This window comes from Pseudochaenichthys georgianus, unplaced genomic scaffold, assembly GCF_902827115.2.
Source record: "Pseudochaenichthys georgianus unplaced genomic scaffold, fPseGeo1.2 scaffold_419_arrow_ctg1, whole genome shotgun sequence".
In the NCBI taxonomy this organism is placed as follows: Eukaryota; Metazoa; Chordata; class Actinopteri; order Perciformes; family Channichthyidae; genus Pseudochaenichthys; species Pseudochaenichthys georgianus.
In genome coordinates this window covers 140254-167904 of record NW_027262984.1, presented here as the reverse complement: position 1 = coordinate 167904, position 27651 = coordinate 140254, and the positions used below count along the sequence as shown (strand labels likewise).

General features: G+C 42.4%; 1 protein-coding gene across 1 annotated transcript in view; it reads left to right on the top strand.

Annotated features, from left to right (window-relative positions):
- Nucleotides 1-8073: 8073 nt before the first annotated feature.
- The window catches only part of LOC117442375 (glutamate receptor 4-like), a gene marked incomplete at its 3' end in the record, with an annotated part of 156824 nt that continues 137246 nt past the window's right edge, over nucleotides 8074-27651 (top strand). Inside the window, exons 1-2 of the mRNA XM_034078375.1 lie at nucleotides 8074-8396; nucleotides 20124-20282. Of these exons, the coding sequence (XP_033934266.1) occupies nucleotides 8306-8396; nucleotides 20124-20282 (250 nt within the window). The remainder of the gene's footprint in view (nucleotides 8397-20123; nucleotides 20283-27651) is intronic.

The window sequence follows — 27651 nt, the reverse complement described above, 5'->3', positions numbered from 1 at the left end:
AACTCAACAGTTAACTTTATATTTCTTATTGTCCAAAGCATCTATTACACTATTTGTTCCCCTCTCATATTCACAGGATGGATGATTAGAGACTTTGTGAACGTCCTGTCTGTTGGTTTGGCCAGAGAGGGCTGAGGGTCTTTCCCTGCGAGGAGGACCTGGGGGGTGTACTACGAAGCAGGATGTTTGCTTAGCGGCTAAATTCAGGGAAAACTCCGGCTTTCCGGTCCTACGAAGCTGGTTCTCTTCTTAGCAGCTAGATCTCCATGGTAACTTATGCTTAGCGGCTAACCTGCCCCGGACCAGGTTAGGTTGCAGGCTCAGAGCTCAACTCAGTGAAAGCACCGCCTGCTGACCAATCAGAGATCAGTGGGCGGAGTTTAAAGCGATCAAGTCATATCACAGGAGAAAGGAAATACAGAAAAGCTGCCGATGCAGGAAAGACGGCCGGCAGAAATCACCGACTGTGTGAACGTGAACATGAATAGAATATCACCTCCATCTTCAGAGCAGTCTGACTATTATAACATTAGCGTTAAGAAAGCTCTTAAATATCTGCCACAACATCAGTACCCGGATCAGAGTACATTAAGTACAGTCCGCGGCATATCACTTCATAATGTATCATATATCTCCTGAGTCAGCTGAGCCGTATCTGGCCGTGCAGCACTCACAGCGTCACAGACTGGATGCAGAAGTATTATTTTAAGCAACACATTAAGTTGAGGAAACACTCTCGAGTCAGATGTAATGAAAGTCAGATGGTGTTTTAGACGGGCAGTGATATCATAAACCTGTTAATGTACGCATTCAAACACGTGTTCTGCTCCAGCTGTGTTCACCTTGCAGGTGCAGCTCTGAGGCTTTGATCCTGATCAAGTGTTTAAGTCATGGATGTTTAAAGTTTAACTTCTTCATGTGTCTAGTATTATAGTTCACTTTTCATTCAGGAAGTATGACGCTGCGCTGTCAGTGCGCTTCTCCATGTCTGTGATTGGTCGAATGCTCCAGATACCACCCCTTTCATGTGAACGCGCACCTAACTAGATAGGACACGGCTGGCTTGAGCGATCCACTTGATAACCCGCGTCGTAGGACCGCTTAGCGAGAGCGCGTATGTTTTGGATTAGGCCAACCGGCTAACTCAAACATATCAGGTTAGGTTGAACCAGGTTCGCAGTACAGGCCCCTGGCCTGAGGGAGGAGGACCTGCACCAGCTGCACCGACAGAACTTAGCCCATGCTGGGCATAGCTGTTACCACCTGCACAGGCCTAGCCTGTCACTTTATTTGACAAAATGTGTTTACTTACAGATTAACATTTAGTGTAACTTATGTATATTGTTTCATTTTTATTTAAAAAAAAATTGTGATGGTTCATGCTTGATAACTTTTAGCTCACATTTCAATAAATTGTATTTGCATTTGCACTCCTTTTGTCCGTTATTCTTACTGAAGATGTTAAGTTACACATTCACATCTGACTGAAGATTGGCACCATTTATTTGGGTATATCCAGTCTCTGATAGTGTTACGTTATTATGAGAGTGCTCTGTTTGATTCTGAAATTGTATATATTTATATACATATATATGTGTGTGTGTGTGTGTCCACATCTGTAGCCTGTTATTGTCTCATGACACCGCACTGTGAATGAATCAAAGTAAATATATAAGTCATCATGAACACATCTGTCCATCAGACAGAGGCTGCTGTGCCTCCTGTCATCATTAATGGACGTCTCTTTAAAATGACCGCTCAGAGGAGAGGAGTTCTCATTTCTCTAACCGCCTGCTGCTTCCCCTCCTCTCTCCTCGGTTCCCCTCCTCGGCTCCTCCGCTCGCATCTCCTGTGGGCGGGACTAAGCCTCGAGGAGGGCAATTAGTGAAATGAGAAAGGGCCTAAGTGTCTCTTAGTGAATGTCCTGTACTGCTCTTAAATCTCATCACATCAGCTTCTCCTTTCCCTCTTGGATGTTCTTCTGGACCCTCGGAGAAAGAGAACATGGTGAAGCAGTCCTGTCTCTCAGGCGTGTCCTTTCCTAACAGATTTTTTTATTTGAATGTGTTTAAAATAATATTTAACTGTTATCAAAACTTAGTGCAACTGTAGAAGCTTGCTCTGTCCGGTTGTCTCACTGAAAGACAAAGGGTCGCAGCTCTCACTATGTTCAATAATATTTACCTTAAATACAATACACAAAAAAGTGATGTTGCTTGGTAAAATGTAAATGTAACCTTTTGCTAAGAAAGTACTCAACATCACTGATGTGTAGGTGATCTAGTATTCAGTCATGTTTAATGGCATGTGTATCAGTGTATTAGAGTCATTACTTTATGCATTCTTTGTAAAGTATGAAAAAGGTGTACCTTGGAATCCGTGGTGAAGCTCTCTGCTGCTAGGAGTCCAGATCTGTCTCTCCTCCTCTGGTCCAGCCTCTCTGCTGCTAGGAGTCCAGATCTGTCTCTCCTCCTCTGGTCCAGCCTGTCTGGATCACCTTGAGGACACTTTGAACAAACAGATGTAAAGTTACATGCGTGGGTTACAGACTTCTTTACATGCAAACTACTTTTTATCTTCTTTTAAAAACAGGTCATAATCTTATTGTTCTACTTAAGAAATTGCTGGATATCACAGTCCTCATACTGCATCAGTTTGATTGAGTATTATTGTGTCGGTCCTTTTTATTTTACTGTTACTTCGGATGAGTTTTTCATGAGTCAGTCAAATTAATTTGTTTTCATATGCCATATTCATATGCATCACACACGTAAGGGTAAGACACAAACCTATTGAACAAATGCAATGGCTAAGCTTAATTTTCACTGAAGTCACAGATAACGTCATATCTAATATTTAAACAAATCATTTCCTTGTCACTAAAGCATTGACTGCGCTATTCATCGTCCTTAAGTTACATGTTCTGTTCTACAGCCACGATGAGGCTGTTTCTCAAGTGTGAGGATAATACAATTAAAAGAGGCATTGGTAATAATAATATTAAAAACAACAATGTTTGTGTCGTTCGTCGGATAGGCGGTTAGCTGCAATAAATAACTCCAGTTCAACAAACCATATTACAATATCTAAGGGAGCGTTATTTCTGGACCATCTTGAAATGTGACGTTCATATTTTAAAGATACACACATTTCATTGTGAGGTTGATTCAACAATACGTTGACGTGAGCTAGTCTATTGTATGCTATAGTAGAGCATAGCGAATTTAAACGAACCTTAACAATGCATACAGTAACCTAACTATCTAACGTACAAGGATGACCTTATTTTAGCAACCTCGCACAGAAGCCTTTTGGTATACAGTAGCATCCCACTTAATGTTATACACTCTTGGATGCTACGCATAGCATCGTTAGCACAGATGGAGCTACAATTGCTCAAATGCTAACCCAACTCTAAACATTCATTAACGTTAGCTTAATAAAAACACCAGTAACATAACATAAGTACTTTATGCAGGGTTGACTTACCGAATAAACTGCATTCACGGTCGGTCTATTTTAACCGCAGATAAATCCTATGTTTGCATGACGAATAGTCCACCAGGAGCCAACACAACAAACACGGCCGAGTTCAAGTAGTGTTCTCCTCATGAGCTGAGCCGCTGTAGCATCACGGAGCCAATGGAGCTAACGGAGCTAGCAGTGAGACAGAGGAGCTAGGAGCAGCAGTCCTGTTGTCATGAAGGGGGAATCTAACTATATACAGAATATGTTTTTGTGGATCCAGGCTAGAAACATGTTCATTTTCTGATGTTAAGTTGGACATTTTAACATAGGGTATACGGGAATTGCTCCCATATGCATCCATCGCCGACAGTTTGCAGCATTGAGCTTCACAGCACTTTACCCCAGAAGTCGGGTTGATTGCATTCGGGCTCGATTGCTTATCCTGTCTGAGTAGCCCGGATGATGCTGCATCGCAATTTTTGACGTCGAATTTTATACACCGAATTTTTTTACATCGAATTTTAAACACCGAAATATTTGACGTCGAATTTTTTTCACTTGAATTTTTGGGATCTGAATTTCAACATTTTTATTTCACATAGGTAAATTCGGAGCAAACAAAATTCAGATACATGATTTTCAAAGTAATTATTTTCAATGCTATAAATTCGGTGTCTGATAAAATTCAAATACTTCTGTCTCTTGTTTGCTTCCATAGATGACGTCACGGACACTACGTCCATTTATATATACAGTCTATGCTCTTTCCCAATAGAACCACGATTTTATGGGGCCGGAAAAAGAGGGAAAAGGTACCCGCTAGCCGGTACTAGGCTATATGGAAATGCCACCAAAAACTGGCCTGGCCGCTTGAGGACGGTTCAGGACGCTTAAACGGGGCTACCCGCTGCAGTGGAAGTGCGCCTTAGTCAATGGGGAAAAGTCTTTCTGGGTCCAGTGACGTCACGGACTGATACGGAAGTGTAGTACCACTGTTTGGACACAACGAATATTTTCACCAGAGTCCGGCGCACTTCCTGGGGGTTTGCCTAATATAGCAAACAGGAGACCGGGGCCCTTTCTCATTTCATCAAATCCCCCTCCTCGACTCCTCGACTCCTCGACTCCTCGCTCCTCCGGTAGTGACCCGGAAATGAATTTTAGCGCGCCATGTTGAAGGACGTCTCATTTCTCTAAATGCACTTCGAGGACCGAGCGTCGAGGAGGCTCTCTGGAGGAGCTATAACAGAGGATACACTGATGGATCCTCCACGGCTCCTTCGTGGATGCATTTCCGGGAACAGAGATGTTTCAAAGAGTCGTGACGCACGGCCGGACTTATCTCAGCCAATGACAGCTCTGCATGCATCCCCTGGATATTATTTTATTAACTGCTTTCATCACGACGCGATGTTTCCAGTGAGAACAGCTGTGAGGTCCGTGCAGAAAGCAGAGCAGTGTGTAGAATATATATCACTCAGTAGAACAGGCCTACTCTTTTTATTTGCTGTAGTTTAGTAGATATCTACAAACAAAGAGTCGATATTTTTCTAAAACCATTTAGTGCTTCACAATAAAATACACAACGGCTGTAGCCTGTTTTAGGAGCTGTAGGTGTGTGTGTGTGTGTGTGTGTGTGTGTGTGTGTGTGTGTGTGTGTGTGTGTGTGTGTGTGTGTGTGTGTGTGTGTGTGTGTGTGTGTGTGTGTGTGTGTGTGTGTGTGTGTGTGTGTGTGTGTGTGTGTGTGTGTGTGTGTGTGTGTGTGTGTGTGTGGTACAGTGTGTGGTACAGTGTGTGCGTAGATGCAGCGGACAGACAGGTCTCAGTTGGTTTGGTGTCCTCTGCTTACTTTTAATACTTGTAAATAAAACTTTTGGCCCGTAATTTATTTCCCTCATTGTAGCGACCAGAGGGGGGGGGGATATATCCAGTCTCTGATAGTGTTACGTTATTATGAATGCTCTGTTTGATTCTGAAATTGTATATATTTATATAAATATATACATATATATGTGTGTGTGTGTGTCCACATCTGTAGCCTGTTATTGTCTCATGACACCGCACTGTGAATGAATCAAAGTAAATATATAAGTCATCATGAACACATCTGTCCGTCAGACAGAGGGCTGCTGCCTCCTGTCATCATTAATGGACGTCTCTTTAAAATGACCGCTCAGAGGAGAGGAGTTCTCATTTCTCTAACCGCCTGCTGCTTCCCCTCCTCTCTCCTCGGTTCCCCTCCTTGACTCCTCCGCTCGCATCTCCTGTGGGCGGGACTAAGTCTCGAGGATAGGAGTCGAGGAGGGGAGTTTGAGAAATGAGAAAGGGCCCAAGAGGTGTCAACAAATATATTCAGGGGGTAAACAACTAAGGTGAGTCGATAAATAGTCAACACATAATATCTGTAGGCCGTGTATACTAATAACACAAGACATTTTAAATCAGAAACAGGTGTATTAGCAGGTAGGTTAACACATACGAGGAATTGTTGTTGATGTTGTGGTGCATACATACAATAACACACAGATTAAATACACAGCTAGAAAACTATTTGAAGAAAACTATATTAACATTACAAAATATAGTAAAAAATAGCATTGTTTACATTGAATATAAAAAGATAAATAAGATATTGTGTACATTAATGTCTTATCTTTATTTATTATTAAAAGAATTAAAGAAAAACGAAACATATTTAATAAACTCAGGTAATGGCTCCTACAGCATCACATATTAAACTGGAACATTATTAACTTTATAGATGAAGTATGTATGTATTAGTTGCTCTAGTTTAGATGATAAAGGGACAAAGGACTGGCTTGAAAACACTGACTCAGCCTCTAGCGGCCGCCAGAGGAACTGCAGCCGGGACACATTTATGACTTTTTTTAACTGAACCTTTAAAAGTCAAGGGTTAACAGAGCTGTGCTTTAAAGAGCTTCTGTGCAGCTCCCTGTTAAAGCATGTATTACACTGAGAGCTATAACTCAGCAGTGTGCATGTTGTTTCCTTTATTATAGTGCACGTATGAGACGAGGCACAGGGAACAATGACATGGAACATAATCCAGCGTGAAGCAAATTTAATCCAGAAAAAAATCCTTATAATTCTGTTAATTATGGCGATTAATGCATTTTAAAGATGTGTAAAATGATTAAAGCATAAAGAGGAGGCTGAGAAAAACACTCAAGAAACAATGTATTTTCAGCAATAAAGAAATAGTGTGATTCAGTTTAATCTTGCAAAACACATAGATGACATGTTGTTCACACTGAAGACACGCTACTTCTCTCTCGCTCTGCATGGCCTTCTAGTTATTGAGATGTAATGTGTTTTTATGTGTTTAAATTACATCTACAGCACTTTGGCTCGACCACAAGCGTTTTTAAATGTGCTCTACAAATAACATTTGATTGATTAAAAGGCAACTTTAGGACATTGAGAATATACGGCGAAAGATTTAAGGACATTTCTCTTATCATGCCTGTAAATAAAAACGTCAAATAATCCACTGTGAATGTAATGTCATCCTGCAGACATCCAGCCTTATAGTTTACAGCTCGTGCATGCAATAAGTATGGTTTCAAATGCCTTTCAAATTCAATATAATCATTTTTTAATTTGGGTAGACCAAATGTAACATCGTGTTGAAGTTCAGGCATTCGTCCTGTCATGCAAAAAGGACACACCGCCTTACATCAAGGAATCCAGTTTGAAGCCAATGTAATCCTGCAAACATCTAGCCAGCATCCTTACAGGTTACAGGTCATGCCAACACACTCTCACTCCCTAAGCGTCCAATAGCGACGTGTTGGTCATGCGTGTACGTGTGTGAAATGCATTTTGAAAGCCAATTAAATCAACAACCCTTACATCCTAATGAATGCATGCTAACGGCACTTTAACCGGACCGCAGTGAGTCTCATATTGGAGTTGAGCACATGTATCTTCCTCGTGCTAACAGATATGCCTGTCCTAATGTCCCAAAGTATCAAACATGTCCGTCAGCCCTCCCTCCTCCCCTCATATTCCCCACGTCTGTTTCGCCTCTCTGGAAGTGTTGTCTCTCCTCTCTAATGTCACACCGTAAAACATATCCACCAGATAGTCAGTTTGAAGCCAATGTCATCCTGCAAACATCATAATGGCACCAATGCAGTGTGAACTGAAGCCAAATACATCTCATGGAGAACAACCCTTCCATCCTAATGAATGCATGTTAACGGCACTTTAACCGGACCGCAGCGAGTCTCATATTGGAGGTGAGCACATGTATCTTCCTCGTGTCATAATGTCACGCAGTGTTCAGCGTGTCCTGTCAGCCGCCCATCCCTCCTCTCGCTCCCGGTGTATGTTCCATGTTTGTTTCTCCTCTGGAAGTTGTGTCTCTCCTCTCTCTCCTCTCTCCTCTCTCCTCTCTCCTCTCTCCTGTCCGGGTCGCGTAAAAAAGGCGCGTGTGTGTTCTGTGATTTGAGTGGAGCCGCATCCAGACGCACTGGCCGCCGCTGGCTGATCCTCCTCCTCTTCCTCCCCACCCTCCTCTTCCTCACCCTCCTCACCCCCCACCCTGCCTTCACTCCTCTCCGTGGTGTTGGTGGTGGATGTTGTGCGCAAAGCCTCCAGACAGTTTGACGGAGAGCGATCATCCACAGAGCGCACACATGGATAATTAACGGACATTACGCTTCGCTTTTTCTTTTTCACACACATATAGAAAGCTCTCGCGGTGGTTTATCTCGTTTTGTTTTTTCTTCAACCCTGTGATGTTGCTTTTGCCCCGGAGGTGTTATAATTAAAACCTGCTCGATGTCTCTCATCAGTTTATAACCGAGACAAAATGAGGATTTCTTCCGGCGACTGGTTCCTGTTGATGTTCTCGGGCTTTTGGGGACTGACAATGGGAGCTTTCCCGAGCAGCGTTCAGATCGGTGAGTGTGTGCGTGCGTGCGTGTGTGTGTGTGTGTGTGTGTGTGTGTGTGTGTGTGTGTGTGTGTGTGTGTGTGTGTGTGTGTGTGAGTGTGTGTGTGTGTGTGTGTGTGTGTGTGTGTGTGTGTGTGTGAGAATGTGTGGACGTCCTGTCTGCTGCCATTTAACACCTCAGCACTTAAAGTGGGAATCTCTCGTATCCCTCCGCAGCCTTTTTACTCTTTGAATGCACACATGGATGCTTTATCTGTGTGTATGCATGCTTATAACACACACACACACACACACACACACACACACACACACACACACACACACACACACACACACACACACACACACACACACACACACACACACACCTAATACATCTGCAGGCGAGAGTATCCCAGCCACTGCAGCAGATCAGAGCAGCAAAGTGGTGTGTGTGTGTGTGTGTGTGTGTGTGTGTGTGTGTGTGTGTGTGTGTGTGTGTGTGTGTGTGTGTGTGTGTGTGTGTGTGTGTGTGTTCCCTGGAGGCTGCCTGTCCATTGACTGCTTGTAACGCTCTGTAATAACCTCGCTCCCAAAGGCTTTCACAATGTCCTTATTTCTTGAAACAGCTGCCTGTTTGTAACCATGAGGAGTTGAAGCGGATGCATCATGGTCTCGTGTGTGATGGTCCAGTGTGTGATGGTCCAGTGTGTGATGGTCCAGTGTGTCATGGTCTCGTGTGTGATGGTCTCGTGTGTGATGGTCCAGTGTGTGATGGTCCAGTGTGTGATGGTCCAGTGTGTGATGGTCTCGTGTGTGATGGTCCAGTGTGTGATGGTCCAGTGTGTGATGGTCCAGTGTGTGATGGTCTCGTGTGTGATGGTCCAGTGTGTGATGGTCTCGTGTGTGATGGTCCAGTGTGTGATGGTCCAGTGTGTGATGGTCCAGTGTGTGATGGTCCAGTGTGTGATGGTCCAGTGTGTGATGGTCCAGTGTGTGATGGTCTCGTGTGTGATGGTCCAGTGTGTGATGGTCCAGTGTGTGATGGTCCAGTGTGTGATGGTCCAGTGTGTGATGGTCCAGTGTGTGATGGTCCAGTGTGTGATGCCCTGACAGCAGGCAGAGGGACCGGCTTGGTCTAAAGGCAGGGGGTGAAAAGAAGGGCACACTGTGACCTCCAGTTGTTGATCACCACAAAAAATCAATGATCAGGAAGCTGGAAACACTCTCCTTGTTTATTTCCTGTCCCTCTGATGATAACAATACAAATAATAACAGCTTATAGCACACATGCAGCTCATGCTTTACCAAATGACACATCACAAGTTAAAAATAAACAATTCCCTGCAGCAAAATATAACATGTTATCAGGTTCAGAGACACGAGGAGGTCGACTGTGTGATAATACAAAGGTTTCTCTCTGACAGAGAAGACACAAGACGACTGAGTCGACAATATCAAACATAAACCCCGTAAAACAAAGTGCGTGTGGCGCAGTGGATTGTGCGTTGGTGATCACAGGTTCAAACCCCGCTGCAGTCAGCATGTCGTTGTGCCCATGAGATGTGAGTGGCTTTGGATACAAGCGACTCACAAGTAGCATGTGATGTGTGAGACTGACGTTACTTCAGGCTCATCAGAACCATTCGCTCTGATGAGGGAAGACAAGCTGTTCAAATGCTTCTCCCTGTCCTCACATATCATCGAGATACCCGAGTCCCAGAGCCTCAGAGGTCAGAGGTCGAGGGTCGTTTGCAGAATATGATGCTGCTGCTCCCCTGTGCATCTGTGCCTTAACGCCGAGCATCCAACAACTGCTGATTCCAGCAAAGCAAACGGCTGTGTGCGTTCCAGAGAGTTTGCCCTTTCAGACGAGTTTTCAAAACGCACAGTGAAAACATGTCATGACCAGATTTTAAATAAAATATGAAATAAACTGTTAAAATGTTTTGAATTATTCAATTAATTCAGTTTTTCTGAACTTCAATTTGATGAATATGTTGTGCAATTTGATTTATAATCAATACTTATGTAAAATACAGTTATTTTCTGTATATTCACAGAATATATGTATATCATGTAGTTTCTCTACTTTAAAGAGTCCTCTCCTGCTGATGTTCAAGTGTATATCAGTATGTAGTGGCTCTACTTTAAAGAGTCCTCTCCTGCTGATGTTCAGGTGTATATCAGTATGTAGTGTCTCTACTTTAAAGAGTCCTCTCCTGCTGATGTTCATGTGTATATCAGTATGTAGTGGCTCTACTTTAAAGAGTCCTCTCCTGCTGATGTTCAGGTGTATATCAGTATGTAGTGGCTCTACTTTAAAGAGTCCTCTCCTGCTGATGTTCAGGTGTATATCAGTATGTAGTGTCTCTACTTTAAAGAGTCCTCTCCTGCTGATGTTCAGGTGTATATCAGTATGTAGTGTCTCTACTTTAAAGAGTCCTCTCCTGCTGATGTTCAGGTGTATATCAGTATGTAGTGTCTCTACTTTAAAGAGTCCTCTCCTGCTGATGTTCAGGTGTATATCAGTATGTAGTGTCTCTACTTTAAAGAGTCCTCTCCTGCTGATGTTCAGGTGTATATCAGTATGTAGTGTCTCTACTTTAAAGAGTCCTCTCCTGCTGATGTTCAGGTGTATATCAGTATGTAGTGTCTCTACTTTAAAGAGTCCTCTCCTGCTGATGTTCAGGTGTATATCAGTATGTAGCATCTCTACTTTAAAGAGTGCTCTCCTGCTGATGTTCAGGTGTATATCAGTATGTAGCGTCTCTACTTTAAAGAGTCCTCCCCTGCTGATGTTCAGGTGTGTATCAGTATGTAGTGTCTCTACTTTAAAGAGTCCTCTCCTGCTGATGTTCAGGTGTCTATCAGTATGTAGTGTTTCTACTTTAAAGAGTCCTCTCCTGCTGATGTTCAGGTGTATATCAGTATGTAGTGTCTCTACTTTAAAGAGTCCTCTCCTGCTGATGTTCAGGTGTATATCAGTATGTAGTGGCTCTACTTTAAAGAGTCCTCTCCTGCTGATGTTCAGGTGTCTATCAGTATGTAGTGTTTCTACTTTAAAGAGTCCTCTCCTGCTGATGTTCAGGTGTATATCAGTATGTAGTGGCTCTACTTTAAAGAGTCCTCTCCTGCTGATGTTCAGGTGTATATCAGTATGTAGTGGCTCTACTTTAAAGAGTCCTCTCCTGCTGATGTTCAGGTGTCTATCAGTATGTAGTGTCTCTACTTTAAAGAGTCCTCTCCTGCTGATGTTCAGGTGTATATCAGTATGTAGTGGCTCTACTTTAAAGAGTCCTCTCCTGCTGATGTTCAGGTGTATATCAGTATGTAGTGTCTCTACTTTAAAGAGTCCTCTCCTGCTGATGTTCAGGTGTATATCAGTATGTAGTGTCTCTACTTTAAAGAGTCCTCTCCTGCTGATGTTCAGGTGTATATCAGTATGTAGTGTCTCTACTTTAAAGAGTCCTCTCCTGCTGATGTTCAGGTGTATATCAGTATGTAGTGGCTCTACTTTAAAGAGTCCTCTCCTGCTGATGTTCAGGTGTCTATCAGTATGTAGTGTTTCTACTTTAAAGAGTCCTCTCCTGCTGATGTTCATGTGTATATCAGTATGTAGTGGCTCTACTTTAAAGAGTCCTCTCCTGCTGATGTTCAGGTGTATATCAGTATGTAGTGTCTCTACTTTAAAGAGTCCTCTCCTGCTGATGTTCATGTGTATATCAGTATGTAGTGGCTCTACTTTAAAGAGTCCTCTCCTGCTGATGTTCAGGTGTATATCAGTATGTAGTGGCTCTACTTTAAAGAGTCCTCTCCTGCTGATGTTCATGTGTATATCAGTATGTAGTGGCTCTACTTTAAAGAGTCCTCTCCTGCTGATGTTCAGGTGTATATCAGTATGTAGTGGCTCTACTTTAAAGAGTCCTCTCCTGCTGATGTTCATGTGTATATCAGTATGTAGTGGCTCTACTTTAAAGAGTCCTCTCCTGCTGATGTTCAGGTGTATATCAGTATGTAGTGGCTCTACTTTAAAGAGTCCTCTCCTGCTGATGTTCATGTGTATATCAGTATGTAGTGGCTCTACTTTAAAGAGTCCTCTCCTGCTGATGTTCAGGTGTCTATCAGTATGTAGTGTTTCTACTTTAAAGAGTCCTCTCCTGCTGATGTTCAGGTGTATATCAGTATGTAGTGTCTCTACTTTAAAGAGTCCTCTCCTGCTGATGTTCAGGTGTATATCAGTATGTAGTGGCTCTACTTTAAAGAGTCCTCTCCTGCTGATGTTCAGGTGTCTATCAGTATGTAGTGTCTCTACTTTAAAGAGTCCTCTCCTGCTGATGTTCAGGTGTATATCAGTATGTAGTGGCTCTACTTTAAAGAGTCCTCTCCTGCTGATGTTCAGGTGTATATCAGTATGTAGCATCTCTACTTTAAAGAGTCCTCTCCTGCTGATGTTCAGGTGTATATCAGTATGTAGTGTCTCTACTTTAAAGAGTCCTCTCCTGCTGATGTTCAGGTGTATATCAGTATGTAGTGTCTCTACTTTAAAGAGTCCTCTCCTGCTGATGTTCAGGTGTATATCAGTATGTAGTGTCTCTACTTTAAAGAGTCCTCTCCTGCTGATGTTCAGGTGTATATCAGTATGTAGTGTCTCTACTTTAAAGAGTCCTCTCCTGCTGACGTTCAGGTGTATATCAGTATGTAGTGTCTCTACTTTAAAGAGTCCTCTCCTGCTGATGTTCAGGTGTATATCAGTATGTAGTGTCTCTACTTTAAGAGTCCTCTCCTGCTGATGTTCAGGTGTATATCAGTATGTAGTGTCTCTACTTTAAAGAGTCCTCTCCTGCTGATGTTCAGGTGTATATCAGTATGTAGTGTCTCTACTTTAAAGAGTCCTCTCCTGCTGATGTTCAGGTGTATATCAGTATGTAGCATCTCTACTTTAAAGAGTGCTCTCCTGCTGATGTTCAGGTGTATATCAGTATGTAGCGTCTCTACTTTAAAGAGTCCTCCCCTGCTGATGTTCAGGTGTGTATCAGTATGTAGTGTCTCTACTTTAAAGAGTCCTCTCCTGCTGATGTTCAGGTGTCTATCAGTATGTAGTGTTTCTACTTTAAAGAGTCCTCTCCTGCTGATGTTCAGGTGTATATCAGTATGTAGTGTCTCTACTTTAAAGAGTCCTCTCCTGCTGATGTTCAGGTGTATATCAGTATGTAGTGGCTCTACTTTAAAGAGTCCTCTCCTGCTGATGTTCAGGTGTCTATCAGTATGTAGTGTTTCTACTTTAAAGAGTCCTCTCCTGCTGATGTTCAGGTGTATATCAGTATGTAGTGGCTCTACTTTAAAGAGTCCTCTCCTGCTGATGTTCAGGTGTATATCAGTATGTAGTGGCTCTACTTTAAAGAGTCCTCTCCTGCTGATGTTCAGGTGTCTATCAGTATGTAGTGTTTCTACTTTAAAGAGTCCTCTCCTGCTGATGTTCAGGTGTATATCAGTATGTAGTGGCTCTACTTTAAAGAGTCCTCTCCTGCTGATGTTCAGGTGTATATCAGTATGTAGTGTCTCTACTTTAAAGAGTCCTCTCCTGCTGATGTTCAGGTGTATATCAGTATGTAGTGTCTCTACTTTAAAGAGTCCTCTCCTGCTGATGTTCAGGTGTATATCAGTATGTAGTGTCTCTACTTTAAAGAGTCCTCTCCTGCTGATGTTCAGGTGTATATCAGTATGTAGTGTCTCTACTTTAAAGAGTCCTCTCCTGCTGATGTTCAGGTGTATATCAGTATGTAGTGTCTCTACTTTAAAGAGTCCTCTCCTGCTGATGTTCAGGTGTATATCAGTGTAGTGTCTCTACTTTAAAGAGTCCTCTCCTGCTGATGTTCAGGTGTATATCAGTATCTAGTGTCTCTACTTTAAAGAGTCCTCTCCCGCTGATGTTCAGGTGTATATCAGTATGTTGTGGCTCTACTTTAAAGAGTCCTCTCCTGCTGATGTTCAGGTGTATATCAGTATGTAGTGTCTCTACTTTAAAGAGTCCTCTCTTGCTGATGTTCAGGTGTATATCAGTATGTAGTGTCTCTACTTTAAAGAGTCCTCTCCTGCTGGTGTTCAGGTGTATATCAGTATGTAGTGTCTCTACTTTAAAGAGTCCTCTCCTGCTGATGTTCAGGTGTATATCAGTATGTAGTGTCTCTACTTTAAAGAGTCCTCTCCTGCTGATGTTCAGGTGTATATCAGTATGTAGCGTCTCTACTTTAAAGAGTCCTCTCCTGCTGATGTTCAGGTGTATATCAGTATGTAGTGTCTCTACTTTAAAGAGTCCTCTCCTGCTGATGTTCAGGTGTATATCAGTATGTAGTGTCTCTACTTTAAAGAGTCCTCTCCTGCTGATGTTCAGGTGTATATCAGTATGCAGTGTCTCTACTTTAAAGAGTCCTCTCCTGCTGATGTTCAGGTGTATATCAGTATGTAGTGTCTCTACTTTAAAGAGTCCTCTCCTGCTGATGTTCAGGTGTATATCAGTATGTAGTGTCTCTACTTTAAAGAGTCCTCTCCTGCTGGTGTTCAGGTGTATATCAGTATGTAGTGTCTCTACTTTAAAGAGTCCTCTCCTGCTGATGTTCAGGTGTATATCAGTATGTAGTGTCTCTACTTTAAAGAGTCCTCTCCTGCTGATGTTCAGGTGTATATCAGTATGTAGTGTCTCTACTTTAAAGAGTCCTCTCCTGCTGATGTTCAGGTGTATATCAGTATGTAGTGTCTCTACTTTAAAGAGTCCTCTCCTGCTGATGTTCAGGTGTATATCAGTATGTAGTGTCTCTACTTTAAAGAGTCCTCTCCTGCTGACGTTCAGGTGTATATCAGTATGTAGTGTCTCTACTTTAAAGAGTCCTCTCCTGCTGATGTTCAGGTGTATATCAGTATGTAGTGTCTCTACTTTAAAGAGTCCTCTCCTGCTGATGTTCAGGTGTATATCAGTATGTAGTGTCTCTACTTTAAAGAGTCCTCTCCTGCTGATGTTCAGGTGTATATCAGTATGTAGTGTCTCTACTTTAAAGAGTCCTCTCCTGCTGATGTTCAGGTGTATATCAGTATGTAGTGTCTCTACTTTAAAGAGTCCTCTCCTGCTGATGTTCAGGTGTATATCAGTGTGTAGTGTCTCTACTTTAAAGAGTCCTCTCCTGCTGATGTTCAGGTGTATATTAGTGTGTAGTGTCTCTTAAGAAAGACAGAAAACATAAATGTCTTCAGTGTCTTCATATGTCCCCTGTAAATCCAAAATGTTGAATTCAATTCAATTCAAAACCTTTATTTATCCATGTAAAATCCCATTGAGATCAAATATCTAACCACAGGTACCGGTACCAACAGCATCTGATTGTGTAGCATCCAACCGAGCTTTAAAAACATGTAGTGGTACCAGCTTGGTAATCTTTTTGCAGACTGTTCCAAGTTAGTGGAGCTGCACCTCTAAAAGCTTTCTTCCCTCAGACAGTCCTAGCACTTGGCACATTTAATAAAACCACAGCATGCGATCTCAGGCAATAAGTACTTTCAATTCGCCGAGAGATCAGGGAGCAGATAATTAAAGCCAAAAATCGATTAAATTAAGCCGGGCTCTTAAGAAAACAAAGACAGAAAACATGAATATGTCGTCATATTTCCTCTCTAAGCCTCCCTAATTGATCTCTGGGAGAGGACAAATCCCCTGATGTGCTGATGTGTCCTCACCCACAAGGCTTTACTTAACACTTGATGTATATTTTTGAGCTAAAGCAGCTCTCAGACAGGGCAAACATCATCCAATCATCAAACCGGCAGCTACAAATAATTTTCACAGGAAAGTAAACAGTTATTAGCGATGGTAAATGTGCTGAGTACACACGTCTGAAACACTGAAACACATCGAGGCGTCCTGAACGCAGCGGGGCGTCCGGAACGCAACGAGGCGTCCTGAATGCAACGGGGCATCCTGAACGCAACGGGGCGTCCTGAACGCAACGAGGCGTCCTGAACGCAACGAGGCGTCCTGAACGCAGCGGGGCGTCCGGAACGCAGCGGGGCATCCGGAACGCAACGAGGCGTCCTGAATGCAACGGGGCATCCTGAACGCAACGGGGCGTCCTGAACGCAACGAGGCGTCCTGAACGCAACGGGGCGTCCTGAACGCAACGGGGCGTCCTGAACGCAACGAGGCGTCCTGAACGCAACGGGGCGTCCTGAACGCAGCGAGGCGTCCTGAACGCAACGAGGCATCCTGAACGCAACGAGGCAGTCCTGAACGCAATGAGGCGTCCTGAACGCAACGAGGCGTCCTGAACGCAACGGGGCGTCCTGAACGCAGCGAGGCGTCCTGAACGCAACGAGGCATCCTGAACGCAACGAGGCATCCTGAACGCAATGAGGCGTCCTGAACGCAACGAGGCATCCTGAACGCAACGAGGCATGTGATCAACGATCCTGGGAATTATAGATCCTGCTCGTCACTCATTTGCTGAAGTGGGTTTTATTTATTTATTTTTGGAAAGTGTCATGGTGCCCGTCCCAGCATGCATTTCACAGAGGGCAGGGGACACACCCTCGACAGGAAGTCAATCCATTGCAATACAAAATAAAATACTATGTGGTGTGAACGGAATGACACTGAATGAAATCACAGTCTCAAAAGGTCTCTCAGAGTTTGAGTCTCTTTTTTTTGTACACTGTAGCTCTCGTCACATCTGAAGAAGATCCTAACAGCTTCTGAATAGCCTGGCAGTGCGTGCGTGTGTGTGTGTGTGTGTGTGTGTGTGTGTGTGTGTGTGTGTGTGTGTGTGTGTGTGTGTGTGTGTGTGTGTGTGTGTGTGTGTGTGTGTGTATATGTGTGCTTGTGCGTGCGTTAACTCTCCTAAGACTGTGACCGCTTTAGAGAAGAGGTGATACTGATGTTGTCATATTCTCCCACCCACTGAGATCAGTCACACACAGAGACTCCATTCACACGTGGTATTAAATTATGATTTGTATCTTGATATCTTATGTAAAGTATGGGGAAAATGCTAATTGAACGCAGCAGGATGTATCACATACCAAGCAACTCTACTACGATTTGCATGAAAAAGGTTACTCGACCAAAAAGGGGTTGTCAAGCTAGTATTGTGCTAGCTCCTCCATAATCTCTCAGAGAGTGGTGCAAGAATGATTCAACATTTTACCACTTTCACAGCTCAGCGGTGGTGACGTGAAGTCATGTGATCGCGCTTTAGTTCCTTTATAGCCCAACATTAGCCACCTTTAGCTTAGCGGTGGTGACGTGAAGTCATGTGACCGTGCTGTAGCTCCTTTATAGCCCAACATTAGCCACCTTTAGCTTAGCGGTGGTGACGTCAAGTCATGTGACCGTGCTGTAGTTCCTTTATAGCCCAACATTAGCCGCCTTTAGCTTAGCGGTGGTGACGTGAAGTCATGTGACCGTGCTGTAGCTCCTTTATAGCCCAACATTAGCCACCTTTAGCTTAGCGGTGGTGAAGTGAAGTCATGTGACCGTGCTGTAGTTCCTTTATAGCCCAACATTAGCCACCTTTAGCTTAGCGGTGGTGACGTCAAGTCATGTGACCGTGCTGTACTTCCTTTATAGCCCAACATTAGCCTCCTTTAGCTTAGCGGTGGTGAAGTGAAGTCATGTGACCGTGCTGTAGTTCCTTTATAGCCCAACATTAGCCACCTTTAGCTTAGCGGTGGTGACGTGAAGTCATGTGATCGCGCTTTAGTTCCTTTATAGCCCAACATTAGCCACCTTTAGCTTAGCGGTGGTGACGTGAAGTCATGTGACCGTGCTGTAGTTCCTTTATAGCCCAACATTAGCCTCCTTTAGCTTAGCGGTGGTGACGTGAAGCCATGTGACCGTGCTGTAGTTCCTTTATAGCCCAACATTAGCTTTTAACTTCAGAAATCATAATGTAGTGTTCATACTGTACATGGAGATTATCCTGCTTAACTAAATGTGTAAGTATCTGTTTGTTTAGATCAGAGAATATTTTCTGCAATAATCCAAAATCCCATGGAGAAATCCCATTGGCTTTTAGTCAAGTGAGCCAGGGAGATGCTGGCCAACAAGCTCATAATATCTGCGTTTGTATAAAAACACATAGGTCTGCTATTATGTAACCCGTATTCAAAGTCAGACCATGTACACAAGGTGGAAATGAGGTCAAAAACAAACAGTATCTTTGGATCCATTGTTGTTGTTGGAATATAAAAATATGGCCTTTATGAAATGCAAAGTCAGGGGCACCCTACAGAGTACTGCATCTCATTTGGAGAAGCAGAAGGGAAAGTCGAAGCTGAATAAGGGAGATTTAGGTCAAAGCTTGATACATGTTTGTCCTCTAATCAGAAGTTTTAAAATTTGAATTTGAAAAGGCTGATCGATTGGAAAGATGTGCGTCAATGGGACGTGAAACCATCAAATTATATGTTATTCAAAGCTGCTCCAGTACTTTTTTGTAGTTATGCAAAGATATGGGTAGGATTAACACAAGTGGGCATCTTAAAGGAGTGACATATCTAAAGTGAAGAGGTCAGCCATAAAAAGAACACTCTGGCATTTTGCTTTAAATGACATTTATATATTGTCTCACCCCCTTAAGTTAGGTTTTTAAATGTGAAGCAAAGCGCTTCAAAACCTAAAACACCGCTGACATTTGCACAACCATGAACAGCGTATTTAAGATCTTCTTATATATGGAGATGTAAAAGATGATGCCGAACTGATTCCTGACACTCGAGCAATGAAAAGCAGTGTTGATCCACGAATGATATTTGGTGAATAGTATATATTTTTCTGCTTGCATTGGTGTCAATCAGACGGGATCCACCATTGTCCCAAAGCCCAGTGGTGCTTAACAGATTCATGATTGGCTATCCTGTAGGATTAACACGGCATTGTCTCTATAGTGATTTACCAGACCAATATCGACCTTTTTATGACTTTTAATATATGTTCCCTTTAGTGTTTACTTCCTGTCTGTCTTTTTCTGCCGTTCCTGTTATTGTTTACTTCCTGATCCTTAGCAACGTTATGTTCTCCTTAGCAACGGTCTGCTAGCATCCAGAGTTTCTTACTCTCCACAAATATAAACATGGAGAAAAACTCATGTTTGTTATCCACCGCCGATGTTAAATAATCCAGACTTATTTCTGCAGATCGATATGACTGCACTTAGTCCATTGATCCTCCTTAGAAACGCTCTGTTCTCTTTACCAACGTGCTGTTCTCCTTAGCAACGTTCTGTTCTCCTTAGCAACGTTCTGTTCTCTTTAGCAACGTTGTGATCTCCTTAGCAACATTATGTTCTCCTTAGCAACGTTCTGTTCTCTTTAGCAACGTTCTGTTCTCCTTAGCAACATTATGTTCTCCTTAGCAACGTTCTGTTCTCTTTAGCAACGTTGTGATCTCCTTAGCAACATGATGTTCTCCTTGGCAACGTTCTGTTCTCTTTAGATTGATAGATAAGTATTTTATTGATCCCAATTTGGGAAATGTTTGCGTTGCAGCAGCATAAAAAACAAAGGCAATAAGAGAAAATAAGAGAAAATAAGATAAATGTAGACGTTAGCAACGTTCTGCTTTTCTTAGCAACGTTCTGTTCTCATTAGCAACGATCTGCTAGTGGAACATAACAAACCTCTGGAATGTCCAAATTGTCCAATCAGCATTGAGTATTCAACCAAGCCCTTGTAATAACCTTTACCCTGTCCCCCCCCCCCCCCCCTCTCAGGCGGTCTGTTCATCAGGAACACGGATCAGGAATACACCGCCTTTCGTTTGGCGATCTTCCTGCACAACACGAGCCCGAACGCCTCGGAGGCGCCGTTCAACCTCGTGCCTCACGTCGACAACATCGAGACGGCCAACAGCTTCGCCGTCACCAACGCCTGTGAGTCCATCCCATAATATCCTGTTGTGTTTTGTGCAGTGTGCAGCTTTGGTAAAACAGGAACATGAGGCTTCCTGTGTGTGAGGTATCCATGTCTGGAGAGGATACATGGATAGTGTTGGCTTTTTCCTTGAGGATAATTCAGTTTTATCAGACAGCGGTCTTTCAATCAGCATCATTCTGATCGCTTATTAAATCTTAAATTAACGGAATTATTATTCATTTTATAATTGTTTTTAGTTCATTATTTCATTTTCTTTTTGCTTTTCTCTATTTATTTAGTATTTTTTTAACTTTACAAATGTTGTATTATTATTATTCGTATGTATTTAGTATTCGTATGGCTGTAGAGGTGGTGTGCTGACACCTTGTAATATTTTACTGAAACCACAATTTTCCTGTTCACATTTTGTTTGTGCACGGATTTAAACAAGCAGACATGTTTTATAGATTCAGGAAGGAGAGGTTTAGAGATTAGAGGATTGTACTTTCAATGTTTGGACAGAGCCAGGTTAATTGTTTCCCGATGCTATTAGCATATGTGCTAAACTGAGGTAATCTTGTTCAAACTCCAGTTTCGTGCTTTAACTCAAACAGCGTGGTGCGTGTGTGTATGAGTGTGTGTGAGTGTGTGTGATGGCGGTACAGCTGTGTCTTCTGGTTCGTATCTGATCTGAGCTCAGTCACACACACACACACCCACCCACACACACACACACACACACACACACACACACACACACACACACACACACACACACACACACACACACACACACACACACACACACACACACACACACACACACACACACTGCCATGGTTAGATCTCCTAACAGAAGAAGACAGTGTTTTTCTTTCAGTGAGGATCCCACGGGATTAAACGTCCCCTTTTCTTAGCTTTGTTGTGTTTGTTTGTGTTGATGTACTCGTGAGGACCAAGCATTGTGTGTGTGTGTGTGTGTGTGTGTGTGTGTGTGTGTGTGTGTGTGTGTGTGTGTGTGTGTGTGTGTGTGTGTGTGTGTGTGTGTGTGTGTGTGTGTGTGTGTGTGCGTGTGTGTGTGTGTCACAGAGACCATAAAACACTGAAGCCTTGTGTCTTCTACTATCTGTGTTACGATCTGGTGTTAGAAAAATCAATGGCTAAATTAGACAGAGAATGAAGTGCTGTGTGTGTGTGTGTGTGTGTGTGTGTGTGTGTGTGTGTGTGTGTGTGTGTGTGTGTGTGTGTGTGTGTGTGTGTGTGTGTGTGTGTGTGTGTGTGTGTGTGTGTGTGTGTGTGTGTGTGTGTGTGTGTGTGTGTGTGTGTGTGTGTGTGTGTGTGTGTGTGTGTGTGTGTGTGTGTGTGTGTGTGTGTGTCTTGACCAAAGACACATTTCAGAAATGGTCTCAATATGTAATCAGACAAAGTACTTTTCATCCAACTTTTTTTATTTGACATACATTCTCATATTTCGTCTTGGGGTTTCTGATGTCATATCATTTGGGTTAATAGCAACCATCACACAGACGCAGATGTATCTATCAGCTGATATATGCTCTGCATCGCGCCCATGCATGTACCGACACATCTCACTGGATTACTTTGAGACTGAAAGAAACGTGGAAACAATGTGATTCCCAAGCAGTTAAAGAAATGCACTTGGTTTGACTTTTAAAATCATTTACAGACATTGTGTGCAGAAACTGAACTTCAAACATGTGTCTGCTGTCGACAGGTACATAACTCATTGAGACAGCATGTGTGTGTTTCACCTCATGCAGTGCATTTGCCTCCGCACGCTAAAGCCCCTGTCACACTGTCCCGAAATTGACACCCGATGGACACACGATAAAGGAAATGTTCAAATTCGGCTGTGAGCGGCAACTTCGTAAGGCACTCGTGAGGGCATCTTGTCAAGTCGTGTAATCATCGTGTTATCATCGGTGCATTCGCCCTCACTCTGATCGGGGCGAATGCCCGATGGCACCGATGATAACACGATGCCCTCACGATGGCCTCACGAAGGCCTTACGAAGGGCAACATTGACACACAAATTCAACACGAAAATGAACCTTCTCAAGGTCCTTCGGCTATTTGTTGGCATGCCAAAGATTTTGCCTCCGCTCACGAAGTTGCTGCCGGAGCCTGAGAAACTCCGCCAGCGGTCATACGAAGGCTTAAGAGGCCCTCACGAACGGCCCGATGTTGCTACGATCACAGCCGAATTTGAACATTTCCTTTATCGTGTGTCCATCGGGTTGTTTTATTGCACAACAAAATCATGTAAACATATTATGTAAATAACCCAATTTGTGTTCTGTGAAACTGAAAAGGATATAATATATTATTTTGAAGGACAGTTGACAGGAAATTGTTGTTGTTATGGAAACAACATTACGGAGAAAACGTAATATCTTCTACATATAAAGACGGATAAAGTAAAGAACAAAGTCTGAAGATATCAGTACAGTATCATAGTACTGTAACATAATTGTTTTTGGTGCTTTCGTTGCAGTTGTATTTCTTAAATGTAATGTAACTGTTGCCTTCGTGTGTGGTTCGGGGCCATCTTCGTGCGAAATTCACAATTCCATATTCGTGTGTCCATCGGGTGTCCACTTCGGGACAGTGTGACAGGGCCTTAACAGAAAACACAAAGCTTACCTTTCCTCTGCAACGTTATATCAGCTTTGTTCTGCTGAGGGATCATTAGACGCCGTGCTTTCAGTGCAACTGTTTTATAACTAAAAGCGATGTATCCGTCTCTGACCTCTGAGATGGAATTACAGAAGATGAAGATGCATTGATTCCTCAGCCGGGAAAGGAGCTGTGCATCAGAATAAATAATGTAGCATACAAAACACAACCGTGGGTAATGAGCACGGGAATAGCATATAGGAGCAATTAAAACAGGGCGATGTATCTTATATCCACACACTGTACAGCTGGTACACACACTCAGGGTGTTTCACAAGTGGACTGTGGGAAGAACATGAATATTAATGCTATTAGGAAGCTGCAGCTGATTCAGAACGCCGCTGCTCGAGTCCTCACTGACACTAAGAAAGTGGATCACATCACTCCTGCTCTGAAGTCTTTACACTGGCTTCCTGTGTGTCAAAGAATAGATTTCTAAATACTGCTGCTGGTTTATAAAGCACTGAATGGTTTAGGCCCAAAATACATGTCTGACCTCCTGCCAAACTATGAACCATCCAGACCTCTCAGGTCTTCAGGGACTGGTCAGCTTTCTGTCCCCAGAGTCAGAACTAAACATGGAGAAGCAGCGTTCAGTTATTATGCTCCAAATATCTGGAACCAGCTCCCAGAAACCTGCAGGTCCGCTGCAACTCTGACTACTTTTAAATCCAGCAAGAAGACTTTTCTTTTTGTCGCTGCTTTTAATTGAACTCTTCATATCTTAGACTGCACTGTAACTTTTATCCATGTATTTTTTCTTTTTATGTTTCCTTTATTAGCTTTTCTTTTTTAATGCTTAATGTCTTTCATTTTTTGTAAAGCACTTTGAATTGCCTTGCGTTGAAAAGTGCTATATAAATAAACTTGCCTTGCCTAATGTGGCCTTAGTTTCAAAATGTGCAGTGTGATTTTAGTATACATCTTCCAAACCAGACAAAGTGGAGCTGAAGGACATGCGAACCACACAAAGCATAGAAGTCAGATGGTGTTAATTCTTGAATGGATTCTACAAACCATGAAATAGGAACAGCATGGTTTTACATTATGTAAATGTTACCCATGATCTAGATCAGAGTGCTTGAGTTTCTTATATTAATTACTTAATATATTCTTAAAACTTTGCAACAGTTTGTTATATAAGTTTTTGCATGTAAATGGCCTTCAATGGCTACAATCCAGAACCTCAGCAGGAGAGGACTCTTTAAAGTAGAGACACTACATACTGATATACACCTGAACATCAGAGGACTCTTTAAAGTAGAGACACTGCATACTGATATACACCTGAACATCAGCAGGAGAGGACTCTTTAAAGTAGAGACACTACATACTGATATACACCTGAACATCAGCAGGAGAGGACTCTTTAAAGTAGAGACACTACATACTGATATACACCTGAACATCAGCAGGAGAGGACTCTTTAAAGTAGAGACACTACATACTGATATACACCTGAACATCAGCAGGAGAGGACTCTTTAAAGTAGAGACACTACATACTGATATACACCTGAACATCAGCAGGAGAGGACTCTTTAAAGTAGAGACACTACATACTGATATACACCTGAACATCAGCAGGAGAGGACTCTTTAAAGTAGAGACACTACATACTGATATACACCTGAACATCAGCAGGAGAGGACTCTTTAAAGTAGAGACACTACATACTGATATACACCTGAACATCAGCAGGAGAGGACTCTTTAAAGTAGAGACACTACATACTGCAGACTATGTCCTCTTCCTCTAATACTTTACAAAAGGATAGCTGCATTTATGTTACAATAGTAAAACAGGGCTCCATAGTTTCTTTCATTTTCATTTATTTTTTCGGAGAGTTTTAGGAACAGAAGAAGCTTTGGGGATTTTCCTCCTCTGGTCTAATGGCCGCACAGTTACAGTGCGTCTGCAGTGCATTGATTGGCTGAGGCAATCAGAGCAGAATCACACGAGCCAATCAATGGCTCTGATAGCTCCGGGCCAGCGGGGAATCTGAGATCGAACCACAGCTCTGCTTTCACCCCGATCTTTATTAGAGTTAGGAGGGCTACTATGAAAATACATGTAATATGTTACAATCACTAGTTACCTGTTAATTACGTTACTCCTCAGTACTTTCCTCCACTACTGTTTCGGGCGACTTTTAACTTTTCCTTCTTACATGTTGAACTCAAATACCTGTACTTTCTACTTCTTACATGTTGAACCCAAATACCTGTACTTTCTACTTCTCTCATGTTGAACTCAAATACCTGTACTTTCTACTTCTTACATGTTGAACTCAAATACCTGTACTTTCTACTTCTTACATGTTGAACACAAATACCTGTACTTTCTACTTCTCTCATGTTGAACTCAAATACCTGTACTTTCTACTTCTCACATGTTGAACTCAAATACCTGTACTTTCTACTTCTTACATGTTGAACTCAAATACCTGTACTTTCTACTTCTCTCATGTTGAACTCAAATACCTGTACTTTCTACTTCTTACATGTTGAACTCAAATACCTGTACTTTCTACTTCTCTCATGTTGAACTCAAATACCTGTACTTTCTACTTCTTACATGTTGAACTCAAATACCTGTACTTTCTACTTCTTACATGTTGAACTCAAATACATGTACTTTCTACTTCTTACATGTTGAACCCAAATACCTGTACTTTCTACTTCTCTCATGTTGAACTCAAATACCTGTACTTTCTACTTCTTACATGTTGAACTCAAATACCTGTACTTTCTACTTCTTACATGTTGAACTCAAATACCTGTACTTTCTACTTCTCTCATGTTGAACTCAAATACCTGTACTTTCTACTTCTTACATGTTGAACTCAAATACCTGTACTTTCTACTTCTTACATGTTGAACTCAAATACCTGTACTTTCTACTTCTTACATGTTGAACTCAAATACCTGTACTTTCTACTTCTTACATGTTGAACCCAAATACCTGTACTTTCAACTTCTCTCATGTTGAACTCAAATACCTGTACTTTCTACTTCTTACATGTTGAACACAAATACCTGTACTTTCTACTTCTCTCATGTTGAACTCAAATACCTGTACTTTCTACTTCTTACATGTTGAACTCAAATACCTGTACTTTCTACTTCTCACATGTTGAACTCAAATACTTGTACTTTCTACTTCTCTCATTTCCCAAACTGCTGGTTCCTTTAGTCTGAATGTGTGTTTGGGGGTGTGGTCATTATTATTTAGAGTCTATGAAGTGTTTTGCTCCAAACACCAAACAGATCATTCTAGCCACGCCTCATATCCCTCTGTTTCACTTCCTGTTTCTAAAGTGCTGATTTGGGGATAAAGCTTTAAAGAGGAGGGGTCTGAGCTCATGGGGACCCGGCAGCTACCGTCTAAACTAAATGCTGCCGTGATGAAACTCCATATCATGGATCATCAAGGATCTGAAACAGTCTGGAGCTCAAAGGCTTTCTCTCTTGCAGGTTACACCACAAGGTGAGTTCCTTTCTACTTCCTGCTTCTTCACACACATGCTCTCCAGTGCAGGTTAGCTCTGAGTGCTAGCGATGCTAATGCAAACACCGACCATATTACGTCCAAAGCAGTCGGGCATTGTTTCTGATAGCAACGTTTCTGATTGGCCCGTGGGTCCACATTTCAGATGTTACGTCATATCGGACGCACATCTGGATCAGCTCCGTTGTTCCCCGTTTTTAGAGATTTGGGTACGGAGGAAAAGAGAGAGGGTTTATTTCCTGACACTGCGTGAGTTCCCGACACACCGGGGACACATGTTGATGAAGACATCAACAAGTGACTTTTGCACGATAGGTCCCCTTTAAGTACATTTCAAAGCCCTCTTCACTTTTACTTGAGTAAAGAAGTTTAGTCAGTACTTGAGTATCTTTAAACACGAGTATCTGTACTTCTACTTGAGTAAAAGATGTGTGTACTTCTGCCATCTCTGTCAAAGGCCCTGAGATAGTGGTGATTAATCGACTGGGACGTTTAAGGACACTGGGTTTATTAGGGAAGCAGAGATGAGACGTGGAGCTAATTTGCAGGGCGAGATTAGAGCGTTCGGTTTCAGGACGGCTGACGGGGACAAATGTTGTTTCACGTTGTCGTCGATAATCGTTCCTGAGACCCTGATGAATTCTCTTTAATTAGTTTGATAAATTGTTAAGTCTCCTTATTATTCACAGCGGGGTCTCGTGAGCCTCGAACATCATTTCATTTGTCCCTCTGCTCGCATGGTGTCCTCCATCAGAGTCACGTTGTAATTACTGTTAACGAGGCGAAGGTCAAGACTCGTGTGTAAAGCCTCCCACCGGCGGAGGATTTATTTAGGTTTCTAAACTCTGCGGGGGACATTTCTCTTTATATGCTGTCTCACAATATTCTGCTCAGTTTCTTTATTTTTATTACAAAAAAGTCAAAGTTAATATGTGGTTATAGTATTTTAAACACCATGTGTCCCCTCTTCTTCGTGTCTCTTCTACATCAACATGTGTCCCCTCTTCTTCATGTCTCCTCTACATCAACATGTGTCCCCTCTTCTTCATGTCTCTTCTACATCAACATGTGTCCCCTCTTCTTCGTGTCTCTTCTACATCAACATGTGTCCCCTCTTCTTCATGTCTCTTCTACATCAACATGTGTCCCCTCTTCTTCATGTCTCTTCTACATCAAACA